Source organism: Haplochromis burtoni, unplaced genomic scaffold (assembly GCF_018398535.1).
Source record: "Haplochromis burtoni strain Fernald_Lab_line unplaced genomic scaffold, NCSU_Asbu1 Contig_380, whole genome shotgun sequence".
In the NCBI taxonomy this organism is placed as follows: domain Eukaryota; kingdom Metazoa; phylum Chordata; class Actinopteri; order Cichliformes; family Cichlidae; genus Haplochromis; species Haplochromis burtoni.
In genome coordinates this window covers 520355-532691 of record NW_024582741.1, presented here as the reverse complement: position 1 = coordinate 532691, position 12337 = coordinate 520355, and the positions used below count along the sequence as shown (strand labels likewise).

General features: G+C 39.7%; 1 protein-coding gene across 1 annotated transcript in view; it reads left to right on the top strand.

Annotated features, from left to right (window-relative positions):
* Positions 1-5419, top strand: part of elovl8a (ELOVL fatty acid elongase 8a) — a 7578-nt gene extending 2159 nt beyond the window's left edge. Inside the window, exons 2-8 of the mRNA XM_042229100.1 lie at positions 982-1048; positions 1147-1334; positions 2108-2188; positions 2972-3028; positions 3118-3232; positions 3347-3474; positions 5211-5419. Of these exons, the coding sequence (XP_042085034.1) occupies positions 982-1048; positions 1147-1334; positions 2108-2188; positions 2972-3028; positions 3118-3232; positions 3347-3474; positions 5211-5378 (804 nt within the window). The 3' untranslated portion in view covers positions 5379-5419. The remainder of the gene's footprint in view (positions 1-981; positions 1049-1146; positions 1335-2107; positions 2189-2971; positions 3029-3117; positions 3233-3346; positions 3475-5210) is intronic.
* Positions 5420-12337: the final 6918 nt, after the last annotated feature.

Here is a 12337-nt window from a genome sequence, read left to right as displayed (position 1 = left end):
TCCGGGGGAATACCAAGGCATTCCCAGGCCAGCCGAGAGATATAATCTCTCCAGCGTGTCCTGGGTCTGCCCCGGGGCCTCCTCCCGGTGGGATACAGATACAGATTTCCCCCTTCTTGTATTTTTTTTCCCTTTTTTATATATATAATAGTGAAACTAATGAATCAACTCTTCTGAGACATAGCAGTTCAGAGTAGTAGTGATCCAGTTTATCTGTAAAAAGACTGTATATTTCTTAAGTTCTACCCAAGCCTGAGGCAAACATGCACAAAACCACAAGAGGAGTCTGATGGTGAAGTAAAGAGAAACACACCTGCTGTGCACGCAACTTTCATCTTCAGACACTAGATGGCAGCACTGTAATACTTTAATCACACCAGGACACGTGTCACCCTGTCGTCCACATCAGTCAGCCACTCATCAAGAGGATTATTAGTTATCATCCATTATCAAAAGAGATACGTTTGGATTAGTGCACATAATCCTTAAATTGTAATCCAGATTATCTCCTGGTAGTTTAATCAATTTTGCAGCGAGGTGTTGTTTGTTGCAAAGTACTTTTTGAGAAGAGTACTATTTATGAGCGTGCAAAGTGCTGGGAACAGTTAGTTGTACTGATATAAAAAAGTTTATATGAGTACATTTTGTGGTTTGTACCAAAAAAACGGCAAATGACTTTATGTGTAGTCATCATCTTATGATGAGGGTTTTGAAACCAGACCTCGTCCAGTCCAATACAACAAAATGAAACTTTAATGCAGTGACAAATCATGTTTGGCCTTTGCAGAATGAACACAATATTAGAAAAATCAATAATGTAGAACATTATAAATGCCATATAAGCAGGTGTGATCATTATACCAGAAAAGGTGTTTGATGTTTCCTGTTTTTTTGTGAGAGACTTATATTATTTCATTTTAAAACGTTTGTGTTTGCTTCAGCTTTGCAAATCAAAGTTTCTCTTGTTTTTTTCTGTTTCAGGATTTTCAAGCGCTCACTGTGTGGCAGAAAGTCCAGTTATTTTACCATGGGATTTTGGAAAAAGGAGGCATGTAAATTAATTTACCCATTTTTTTTTCTTAGAGATTAGCAGTTTATTTTTTTCTAAAGGTCTTTCTGCTTTTCTCTCACCTTCTTGTCATTTAGACAAAAGGACAGACAACTGGCTTCTGGTCTATTCTCCTGTGCCAATTAGCTGTGTCTTCCTGTGTTACTTGATCACTATATGGGTGGGGCCAAAGCTAATGGCAAGGAGGCAGCCAGTCAACCTCAGACCTGTCTTGATAGTTTACAACTTTGCCATGGTCTGCCTGTCTGCCTACATGTTCTATGAGGTAAATACCATACTGCTTGAAGGAACTATCGGAAAAGACAACGGGGAACGGGAATTCAGAGCAGCTAAAAGGAAGTCAGTATAGGATAATACAACAACTTCCAATGACACTAAAACCACCTGCTTAATGTTGTGTAGATGTTACTCATGGGACCAAAAGAGCTCTGATGTTTTGGGGGATGGACACAGAACCACTGGGGGTGTCCTTCAATCCCTGCTGTATCTCTTCTGGGTCCAGTTATACATAAATGCCAACAGAACCTTCCACTCTTCTGAGATAATCACTGTAACTCACTTCACTTCCCAGTGGTTTCAGTTTGTAGCAGTTTGTAGCTGGTGGATTCTAGTACTTGCATGTCAACTCTCTTAAAACAGTTATTGGCATATAAAACACACAGAGCAAATAGATCATAAAAAAAAATAAACCGTCCAAATGGCTGTCAAAGTTTGTGAATCTGTAAAATCCTAATGTGAGCTATAAAATAGTTTAATATAGGTAATTTTGGACAGAAACACCACCTAAAGCAATCCACATCTGTCGGAGTGTAAACAGAAATTTTACCATCGGCTCTGTTTGGGAGTCTGTGCCGCGCATCAGTGGCTACATTTTCACCGTGTACAGCATGATTTAAAGATCAAATGGTCCCGCATGGTTCATGTGTCCTATTCCTTCACGGAATATTTGGTAAAGGATTTTTACCTATTTAATGAAACGTCATTTTGCTAAATGAAAGAAAAAACAAGCAGAGATGAGAGCATCTTTTCTCTTTACAGTTTACAACCTCTTCCTGGTTGGCAGGATACAGTCTGCTGTGCCAGCCAGTGGACTACAGTGACAGCCCATTGGCCATGAGGGTAAATGTTTTTCACTAAATTAATTTTGACATGTACACTACTGTGAAAAAACTGTCGAGCCATTTCTTTGGATTTTGTTTCTGAGCAGCCAGACTGTTTTGCAGAGCAATAGCTCTCCAGGCTTTCTGAAGTTCTTTGGACATTGGCTGCTTTTTCACTTATTTTCAGTCCAGTCCTTGTACCTGACCATTTTCAAAAGAAAGTTCTTTTGTTTTTTTAACCCACTTAATGCCAACTGATGAGACAGTGTTTTGTCTACACATAATAGACAATTTAGCAAAGAGCCAATTTTAAATTGGATCCTTTGTTACTGACATCATGTCATAATAGAAGAGGTGGCAGGCCTAAAAAGCTGTCTACATCAGATAAACAGCATTTGACAGTCCTGTCTTTGAGAAATAGGAAACATTATAAGAAAGTATCCTAAGAGAGTTGAGGCTGTGTTTAAGAATAAAGGTGTTCATAAAGTTGGACTTTGCAGCTCATTGGAATTGTACAGAATTGTTTCCATTTATGTTTGCATATTTCAGTAAATCTCTGCATTTCCAATTTTCATAGAGAACTGTAAAGAATGCTCATGGCTCAATATTTTTTACAGAACTGTGTGTATATATATAGTATATATGCATATATATAATATATATATATATATTATATATTTATATATATATTATATTATATATTAATATATATATAGTCATATATATATATAATATTTTGTAAATTGGTTTTTGAACTGCAGTGCACGAAGGTTAATAATATACTTTTTATAATTTTGGACAGATGGCCAGAGTGTGCTGGTGGTTCTACTTCTCCAAAGTTATAGAGCTCTGTGACACTGTGAGTTTCAAGCAAGCTTATACGAGCATGTATTTTCATGGCTGCAAGACGCTTCTGCCTAACTGTCTTTGTGTGATTCTGTGATTCAGATATTTTTTATCCTAAGGAAGAAGAACAGTCAACTGACCTTCCTCCATGTCTACCATCACGCCACAATGATCTTCAACTGGTGGGCTGGGGTTAAATATGTGGCTGGTGGACAGTGTGAGTACAACCCACTAGTCCAGTTTTACAAAATGTTGTGAATAAGAGTCTTTGAGCAGCAAACAGAAATATTCAGGATAATATATGGTTCTCATTCAGAGTGTCTGTCTACAGCTTTCCTGATAGGTCTGATTAACTCCCTCGTCCATATCGTGATGTACATGTATTACGGCCTGGCAGCTGTGGGACCAAGCATGACCAAATACTTGTGGTGGAAACGTTACCTCACCACCCTACAGCTGGTCTGTATGCATCTCATTCACATTCATTTTACAGTGATCATCCTCTAACTTAAAAATGATCTCCTCTTAATTTTTAGCTCCCTTTTATGTTTTTGGATAGTTCATTATGGTTCATTAAGCCGTCAGTCTGTATTTCTATCTGTAGCATAAAGGCAGTCACCTTCCTGATTCTGCTATGTGTACTTTAGGAGCTTGTACAATAACAACAACTACTAAGCCATCAAAGGTGATAATCCTGGAAAAAGCCAGAACTGGCTTTATGGGGAAAAAATATAAAAAGTGGTGGATGTTTGTCAGTTAGAAATATTTTCTTTGTTCTCTCACACTTAAATAAGACCAAAAAGTCCTTATTCTGATAGGCTTAGTCATCACCAATGACGACTTAGATCTCAGAGGCTTAATAATTTGGTTTTGATGAGCTTAACGTGTAGGCTTCCTGATTGGTTTGTCATTGTTCTGACTGACTGCTGGCAAAACGAGACAGATTAGCAGCACTGATGCTCCTCAGCTAACTACTGGACCATCTGTTTTCTACTTATAGTCTAATGAAAAGACAATGCATCCTGTATTTTTTTCTTTCCCTTATGGCTTCAGCTTATATAGGTCAGTATGGTGCCTGACTGCCATTCTGTGACATGAATTGCACTGACCTTCAAAACGACCCCCAAGCCATCATTAACACTTGTCTTTACAATTTAGTTAACTGAAGCTGAGGTAGTTCACTCGTGACTAGCTTTATGAATCCAATGGACACCTTCACATGGTGACTTATTTTCTTTTTTTAATGAGTACTTTTGCCCGTGTTACTCTCTGCTGACAACCCTACTCTGTTTTTATAAAAGAAAAAGAAAAAAACAGTCATATTGCATAGTATCTAAATGATATGTATATGGTTACACAAGAAATATCAACATATGTTACTGAGAAACGATCAAAAAATCACCACATACTGCAAGATAACTAATCTTTACTATTTTTGTTTCCATGTGAGCGTCACTGGGTGTAAGATTAATAATGACATCATCAATATTACATATAATTTCATTCCTTTTTACGAGTAACTAAAGAATAACTTTGGAGTCATTTCCATAGACTGTATGTAAAAGATGGGCTTAAGTAAGCATTCTTTTTAATGGCCAGCAGAGGGCAAACTTCTCTGGTTTCTGTAAAGGTCAGTGGGGAAAATAACTCTTGCTTGTCTTTTCTGGGACAGTTTATGGTCTTAACCACTGATTTCCAGTCACACTGAAGACAACTCAATTTTAACTCAGGTTTTTTTTATATATAAAATATAATATTATATATAAAATTGTAACTTATGGTCCAGTGAGAGAGTAAGCTTGCCCATGTGTCTGGCATGTCACTACCCTATAAGCATGTAGTGCCCCTCTGTTTCACTCCTTTCTTGTCGTTTGAAAACAGCAAGGTAAAAGAGCCCCTTCAAGACAACCATTCACTAATTCATTATTCATTATTCACTAATAACTTGGTAACATCAACATGGCTTTGTCCATTTTCTATATACAAGACTGTGGATATTTCTCCAACCACTCTACACCCAATATACAGAGGAACTTGCTGAAAGTGTTCAAGCCTATATAGCTCATATAGCAAGTATGAAAATTGCCTAACTGTTATCCCCTACTGCTTTCATCTCTTATGTGACCATCCTCTTGTAATTTTCTTGTACTCAGTGCCCTGGAAGTCTACCATCATGCTATTGTTTCTCTTTACAGCTCCAGTTTTTCATAGTGACTATCCATACCAGCTACAATCTGTTTGCTGACTGTGACTTCCCTGACTCTATGAACATCACCGTTTTGGCATATTCTCTCAGCCTCATCATTCTCTTCAGTAACTTCTACTACAGAAGCTACCTCGTCAAAAAGAACAAGAAAACTTAACTCAAACTCAAAACTGTTATGAGAGAGGAAAAAAAGGAAATAAAAAGAAACAAAAATCCATCTCTGTTTGTTTGCTATCCTGATCATTTAATTTTAGCGACTGTTTGGATGGTAATTCTTATTATGTATGAAAAACAGGATATAAACGTACAATATAATGTAACACCAGACAGGTGAAGCATATTTACCCCCATAAAGAGATGTTTGCTTCACAACAGTGCTGGTTACATTCATGTGCAGTGAATAGTCCTATTGTTTCATCTAGCAAGATCCCAAACACACTCAATACATGTTAACTGTGTTTCCTCCCCCAGCTGCTATTAGAAAAATACTTTTAATCTCCATTGGAGGTTTTACACCCACTGGATGGCAGTCCATACAGTTGTTGTCCATACAGAATGGCACTCCATGCTCTCTATATATTTATTCTACTTGTGTTTGCCTCCAAAGTTCCCAGCACATAATCCTCTCTTACCGATGGGGAGACACCACACCCACCACCTACTTATCCACCCCATCTGTCATGATGTAAAAATATAACTGGGCAGACAAGTGAGACAGTTCCATTCTCCAACCTTTGCAGACAGTAATGAAAGGACCATTAAAGGAAGAAATAGATTAGCCAAATATGCAATACCTTATAATAAATTCTCAGACTAGCATATCAGTTTTGACTCTCCTATGTTTAAACTCAATAGAGATGACAATGAACATGAAAAAGTTGCTAAATCAACATTACAAAGGCAACATCTTAGCTTGTTATTAGTGATATAGAATCTCACATTTTTTTGTGTTTTTCAAAGGAATATAACAGAAAAGAAGCAGAAGGGAAACAATTGCTTGCTACAAAGGAGAGTTTTAAAATGCAAAGCTGATCCCCGATCAATATTAAAAATTAGAAATTATTATAGCCACAAAATTGCATTAGGCAGCAATTGATCACAGGCTTTTTAAAAATGATCTAGCCGCAGCTCTAAACACTTTAATGAAAGAACAAATGATGCTTTTAGTTGCACCATCCTTTCTCCACAGGCCTCTGTTATCAGCTTTACATTTTCACAATTAAACGCCTATTTATGTCCAAGTATGGTGCAGTTTCAGTACATATATTACCATCTGATGATGGTATCATTCCTACAAAAACTACCAAAAACTAAGGTGGTGATGCAGACTGTTGATCATAGACTCTTAACTGTACACCAGCAGCATGAATTCAAACTTTTCACTTGGCCCACTGAAACGTTGCTGCAGCATTATGGTAAGTGCTGCAGATAACCCCTTGATCCTTCAAAGAACAACAGGCTTTTCCATCTGATTAAACATGCATGCACACATTTCTAGAAGGATGGGGAGAGGCGGCTCCTTGGCAAGGTCCTGCACCTGTTACATTAATTGTGAATGCATGATTAGATTGCCAAAAGTATTAGTGTAAAGTGCATTAATGTGGAGCATTTTGCTGAACTTCTTATGGTGTATTTCTACGGTTCCTCTGAGAGGCCAAACGGACTGCAACTTAAGAAAACACCAGCAATAAGAAAAACGCTGCCAAAGCACACAAAACACAACGGAAATAGGAAAAATGACAACGGAAATAGGAAAAAACAGATTCCCAAGAGCACAAGGGAAGTGTTTCTGGGGAGACAATAACCCAACGGATCAGTTGCAGGAACCAAAATATGCTAAGAATTGCGCTGGGAGAATTTTAAAAGAAGTGGAGGATCTATCGGTTTTGTGAGGAAAGAAAAGATGGGAGGTACGTGTGTTAGCCTAACTATTAGCCTAAAAATCCGTCATCAGTATTATATGAATCATGATAAAACACACCTAGGTCGTGTCCAAATTCATGGGCTGCATCTTCCTGAGGACCCGGCCTTCGTGGGGTCCTCAGAAGGTCGGGTAGACCGGAAGTAAACGGCTGTGAAATTGGACAGTCTAGCCTTCAGATTTGCGTCAGCGCTGTCTCGGTGGGGTTTAATAAACTCGGCTGTCTGCTCCTTGCTATCTAAAATATAACAGGAAACTGGCGTAAAGTCTCGACCCTCTCACACTTCTGTTTAATCAGTTTTCTGTTTGACGTTTATTCAGCTGTGTGAAAATCCCGGAGGAACCCACCCGATGGATTAATAAAGTTCTATTTAATCTAATAATCTAATAACTTTAATCTCAGCCAAACCGATTTACTCACGAACAAATAAAACACTGAAAAAGCCCAACAATAACATTTTTAGGTTATCTAAGTGACTTATATATTACGTTTAACCCGAGTAGCGAAAGACCGCGGTGATCTGAAAATGATGTGCTGGGAGTTGTGCCGTTCTCGGCGGCTCCAGTGACCCTCGAGCTCCTGGGTAGCTATCGAGCTAGTGGATTCCTATTTCCGTTGTCGTTGTGTTTAGTGTGCTTTTGCAGCATTTTGCTTATTACTGGTGTTTTCTTAAGTTGCAGTCCGTTTGGCCTCTCAGGGCCACTGTATATTTCACTGGAACTGTCAAAAACCTGTGCTTGTGTTCAAAGCAGAGCCCAATAAGTCACGTTCAAATGTCAATAAGTTTACATGAAACTAAAACACTACATAATCGTTTAAGAAATCCTAAATAATCACAGTGGCAATCATTGTGTGCTTCAAAGGTAGGAGCTTTTAAAATGCAGAAATCCTATGGGCCATTGTTTGTGTGATGCACGTGCAATGCATTTGTTCCTACACTGATTGACCGAAGCTGAAAAGAAGACTACAGACAGAAAGCACACATTCAAATTGGGTGGTATTAAAGACACTGGAAAAAAACAAAAACAAAACGTAATTCTCACAATGGCACCAGTACCACCAGTGGTGAAAGTAAGTATGCTGCAAAGGGTAAATAACATTACTGTCCATCCCTACAAGATGCAAACTGAAGCAGGTCGAGAGGATGTTTCACTTGTAAGCTAAGTCTGGCAAGAACCAGTCTCTCCAGCACCTTCATGACCTTTGACATCAAGGTAACTGGTGGGATGGCTTTCTTTGGTACCGGCACTAAACATGATGTCTTCCATAGCACCAGCACCTGTGCTGCCCAGCTGTCTGGCATCCTGCAGCATCTCTTCACCCTGAGTCTGCTGCAGGATGCCAGACAGCTGGGCAACTTCAGCACCCGGGGACTGATGTGACCAGGACCTCCAGACTTTGCCCTGATGTAGTTGCTCCATCTTCTTTGCTAGCTTAAGCGGTGACAAGACAAGTGGCGACTTCCATCACTCGTCTTGCAGTGGTATGCTTTTAATTTAGCCAAGAACATGAAAGTTAAAATAAGTCAGTGGAAAGTTTAGAACTAAGAGCTAATGGCAAATGGCTGTTAATAAATCACTTGCATTTAAACAATAAATTATGGAAAATTGGTTTTGCTACTGTTTGATCAGGAAGAAAATGTGTTTCAAGACATCTGAAGATATAACAGACTAACCTCACCTACTTAAGAGTGTATCACCAAAACTATTCTAATGACAAATGTTTTAAGTTTGTATAACCTTTCAACAGTTGTATGATTTCTAATATCTGACAAGCACAGTACTGAACTGAGTGTGGTTCTCCATTGGCAGTTGGCAGACTATAGTGGACTGCAGAGAGCATCTGTTGCCAGATAGAAACAGCGTCCAAAGTATATATGGTACAACCGTTCTGTGGGCTACGTTTGCTTGTGTTGTCATTGGTCCTTCAGACAACCACAGAAAGAACACACAAAGAACTGAAGTGAAGCCAAGTGTGAAAAACAATGAAAAGTATCCACTGCAGCAACAGTCTGTGCTTTTCATGCTCTTCTGCTGTCACTGCCTTTCTGTTCCGGCCCACTTGTCAAGCAATCAGCATTCAGCCTATGCAGAGGGTCATCCACGTTGAGCTACATGCTGATGTATTTATTGGACGACTGCATAGAAGCACATTTGTGTAGGCTGAAAACCCCTCTCTGTAGGCCCTCTGAAGGCAAATACCTATGTAAAGTGACACAACCACAGTATCATAAAACACGCAGGTTTTGCTTTCTGAACAATCAAACCAATGCTTTAAGAAAAACTAATGAATCTACTGAAAATATAGACTGTGAAACAGAAACTTGATGCTGGAGGTCTGCAATAAGGTTTCATGTGGAAAAAGGTCTCCACGGGAATTTAAAACAACTGGAAAAGGATAGGCAAAATCTGCAGTACCACTAATCAGAGTCACAGCAGTTTTAAAATCACAACACTGGCAGTTCTCTACATGCACAATCTTGCAGATGGACGAGTGCTGCAGACTTGGCACAGGGGTTATCATTGGAAATCAGAGTTTGTCTGAGAGCTCAGATTGTCTGAAGGACATTGCAATATATCAATGATTTGGACGATGTCCAAGAAAAAAAAAACCTGTGGTTGCTCCACAAAACCTGAAGGTTAAACTTTGCAAAATAACATGAAGAGAAGCCTGGTGAATATCAGGAGCACATTCTTGGGTCTTATGACCCAAATGAGAAATCAGGGAAAGAGAAATCCCCATTTCTTCCAGTGGTTAATGTTTTTGTTTCATATATGACTTATGTCTCATACAATCACTTACTCATGGAAGTGGGCCCAGGTCAGAGGGAGCTCAGCATGTTCAGCATGAACCTGACCAAGTCCATAGTGAAAGGGAATAGTCAAGAGCACAGTACCAATGAAAATGGGAAACTGGTGTGTAATGAGGCTTGAGAGCAGAAACTTCTGGGCAAATGACATTCATAACTGTTGCCTGTGGATATACTGGGTGATGAGACGACTCCCAGTAGCAGATGCCTGGAAGAAGGGGAATAGTGAGACATTACAATGAGCCATAGCCAAAGCTACAGAAGAAAAAAGTGAAACTATGACCTGGCCAAGTATATCGCTGATTTGAATCCCATACAACACCTTCAGTGTAATTTAAAGAGAGCAGATATAAAAGGTTTTTGAAGAATTTGCACAATTTCTCTTCCATTCTGACAAAGATCGATTCTATCATTAAATTTGCACATATTAAGTATTGGGAGAAAAAGCATATTTGGATCTCACTATGAATAGGCTGCTTTTGCTGCATTGAAATGTTACTGTGGAGCCTGTGTATTGTATTTGGCAGACTTTACTGTAGATTCTTTATTCTTATTTCAGACAGTAGCAAATGCTCTGTTCTGTGACTTAGAAAGGACGGAGTAGCCTGCGAGCTAGTTCAGGCAGACAATTTGAGATGCATTGCATCATGCACACCAACATGTCTCACTCTCCCAATTTGGCATTTTCTTTAAGCTGCAAAATCTCTTCCTCTGACATGCCAGTACTTCTGCTACCCAGCATTACTGTCTGCTATTCCAGCCCCTCCACCACCACAACGTCCACTAGCAGGGTCCAAAGGGACGTTTACTCGCCGCTCCCTAATTTTACACGCATCATATTTGCGGTATGAAGTTGCAGGCTGGAGATCAAACTCTGTTTGCACACAGGTATGCTAACTTCTTGGTGTTATATGTTTGATTTAATTTTCATTGCACATTTTGTCTACTACGGTGTGACAGACTATAAGCATGTTACTGATGTGCATATGCACGTGAATATGAGTGTCAACAGCACTGTATGACCAGTACTAAAATAACAACACACTTGTGTAACATTATAAGCCATATTTTGCTGCTAGCAAGCACTTAATCTGCTCTCCATCTCACCATAAGTGTGTTACAAGCACACACACACAGACACACACACACTCAGCTGATTGCCAGCAGCCCATTTAAAGACTGATGTCCCCCGGCCTCGCTGCAGGCATAGCTCCAGGTTGATTACTGCTGAGTGCTGTACAGCTCAGGCATGACTGACTTTCTGGCATGCAGTCGCTTTGATCAACTTGCAGTTTTGCGAGCAGATGATGGGTTTCATCTTGAGTGTTTCAGGAGTTATGGCACTTCTGAGATTATGCCAAACTAAAATAAGAGGTGTCAACTGGTCGTTAACACTTTTCACTTATATATGGCCTGATTGCATAACTTTTGATCGGCATGGCTCTTAATTAAAATACTTTAACCACCACCGTTCAGAAAGACGCGAATAGACAGGAGGACTGTGAAACCGCATTGCCGTGAATGCACTCAAATGTGTTTTTGCTGAATCTTGTTTGTGAATGACTTTGTCTCCTTGGTAACTGTGCCAGACAGTGTTTGGGCCGCGGTCAGCTAGAGGCAGACTGTAATTAATAATCAGGTTACAGTGAGAGGATATTGAAGCGCTCTCAGAGTGGCTGCTGCTAACTTCCTAGCTAGTGAGAGGGACTAAGACACACACTGTCACAGACACACAAATACACTGTTGTGCACGCACACACATGCTGACATAATTGTTGGTAGCAAGAGTGGTTTGGGAAGAGGAGGCTGGTAAGTGTGCTTGAAGGTGGGCCACTGGGTAGTTTCATACAACGAGGGTTAACAAGAGGCTGTAGCAATCTCAGCTTGATGGGAACACACTCAGCTACAAGCAAGATAGCCTTAATCAGCCAACCAACCAGCTAATAGCCCTGTGTTAAGAGTGTGCATGTAATGAGCAACCGTGAAAATCTTAAAAAGTAGATTTTTGTGAAAAGAAGCTGTTTTTCCTCCAAATTTTGAACCTCTAGAATAAACCCTGTCTTTTAAAAGGCGCTGGATGGACAGCTTGTGTGTGTGTACACATCTTTTTTAACAACAAGAGAAACCCCACTTGTGGCATTACGACTACAGTCGTGTTTGTTTCATTATGTGCTTCCTGCCATGAAGACGTCTGTATTGTGGGGAGAAAGCATGCTATTTGCACTGTGCAGGTGGCCGCCTGGATGGAAAGACTACAGCGTACACATGACTGGCTCCAGCTCAAGGACTACAGCCTATATAAGGAACCAAGATGGCTGCTACCTGCTGAGGATCATTTGCTTCCCTTTCAACCAACCAGCCACATAAGTGCTTGTATTAGCTGAA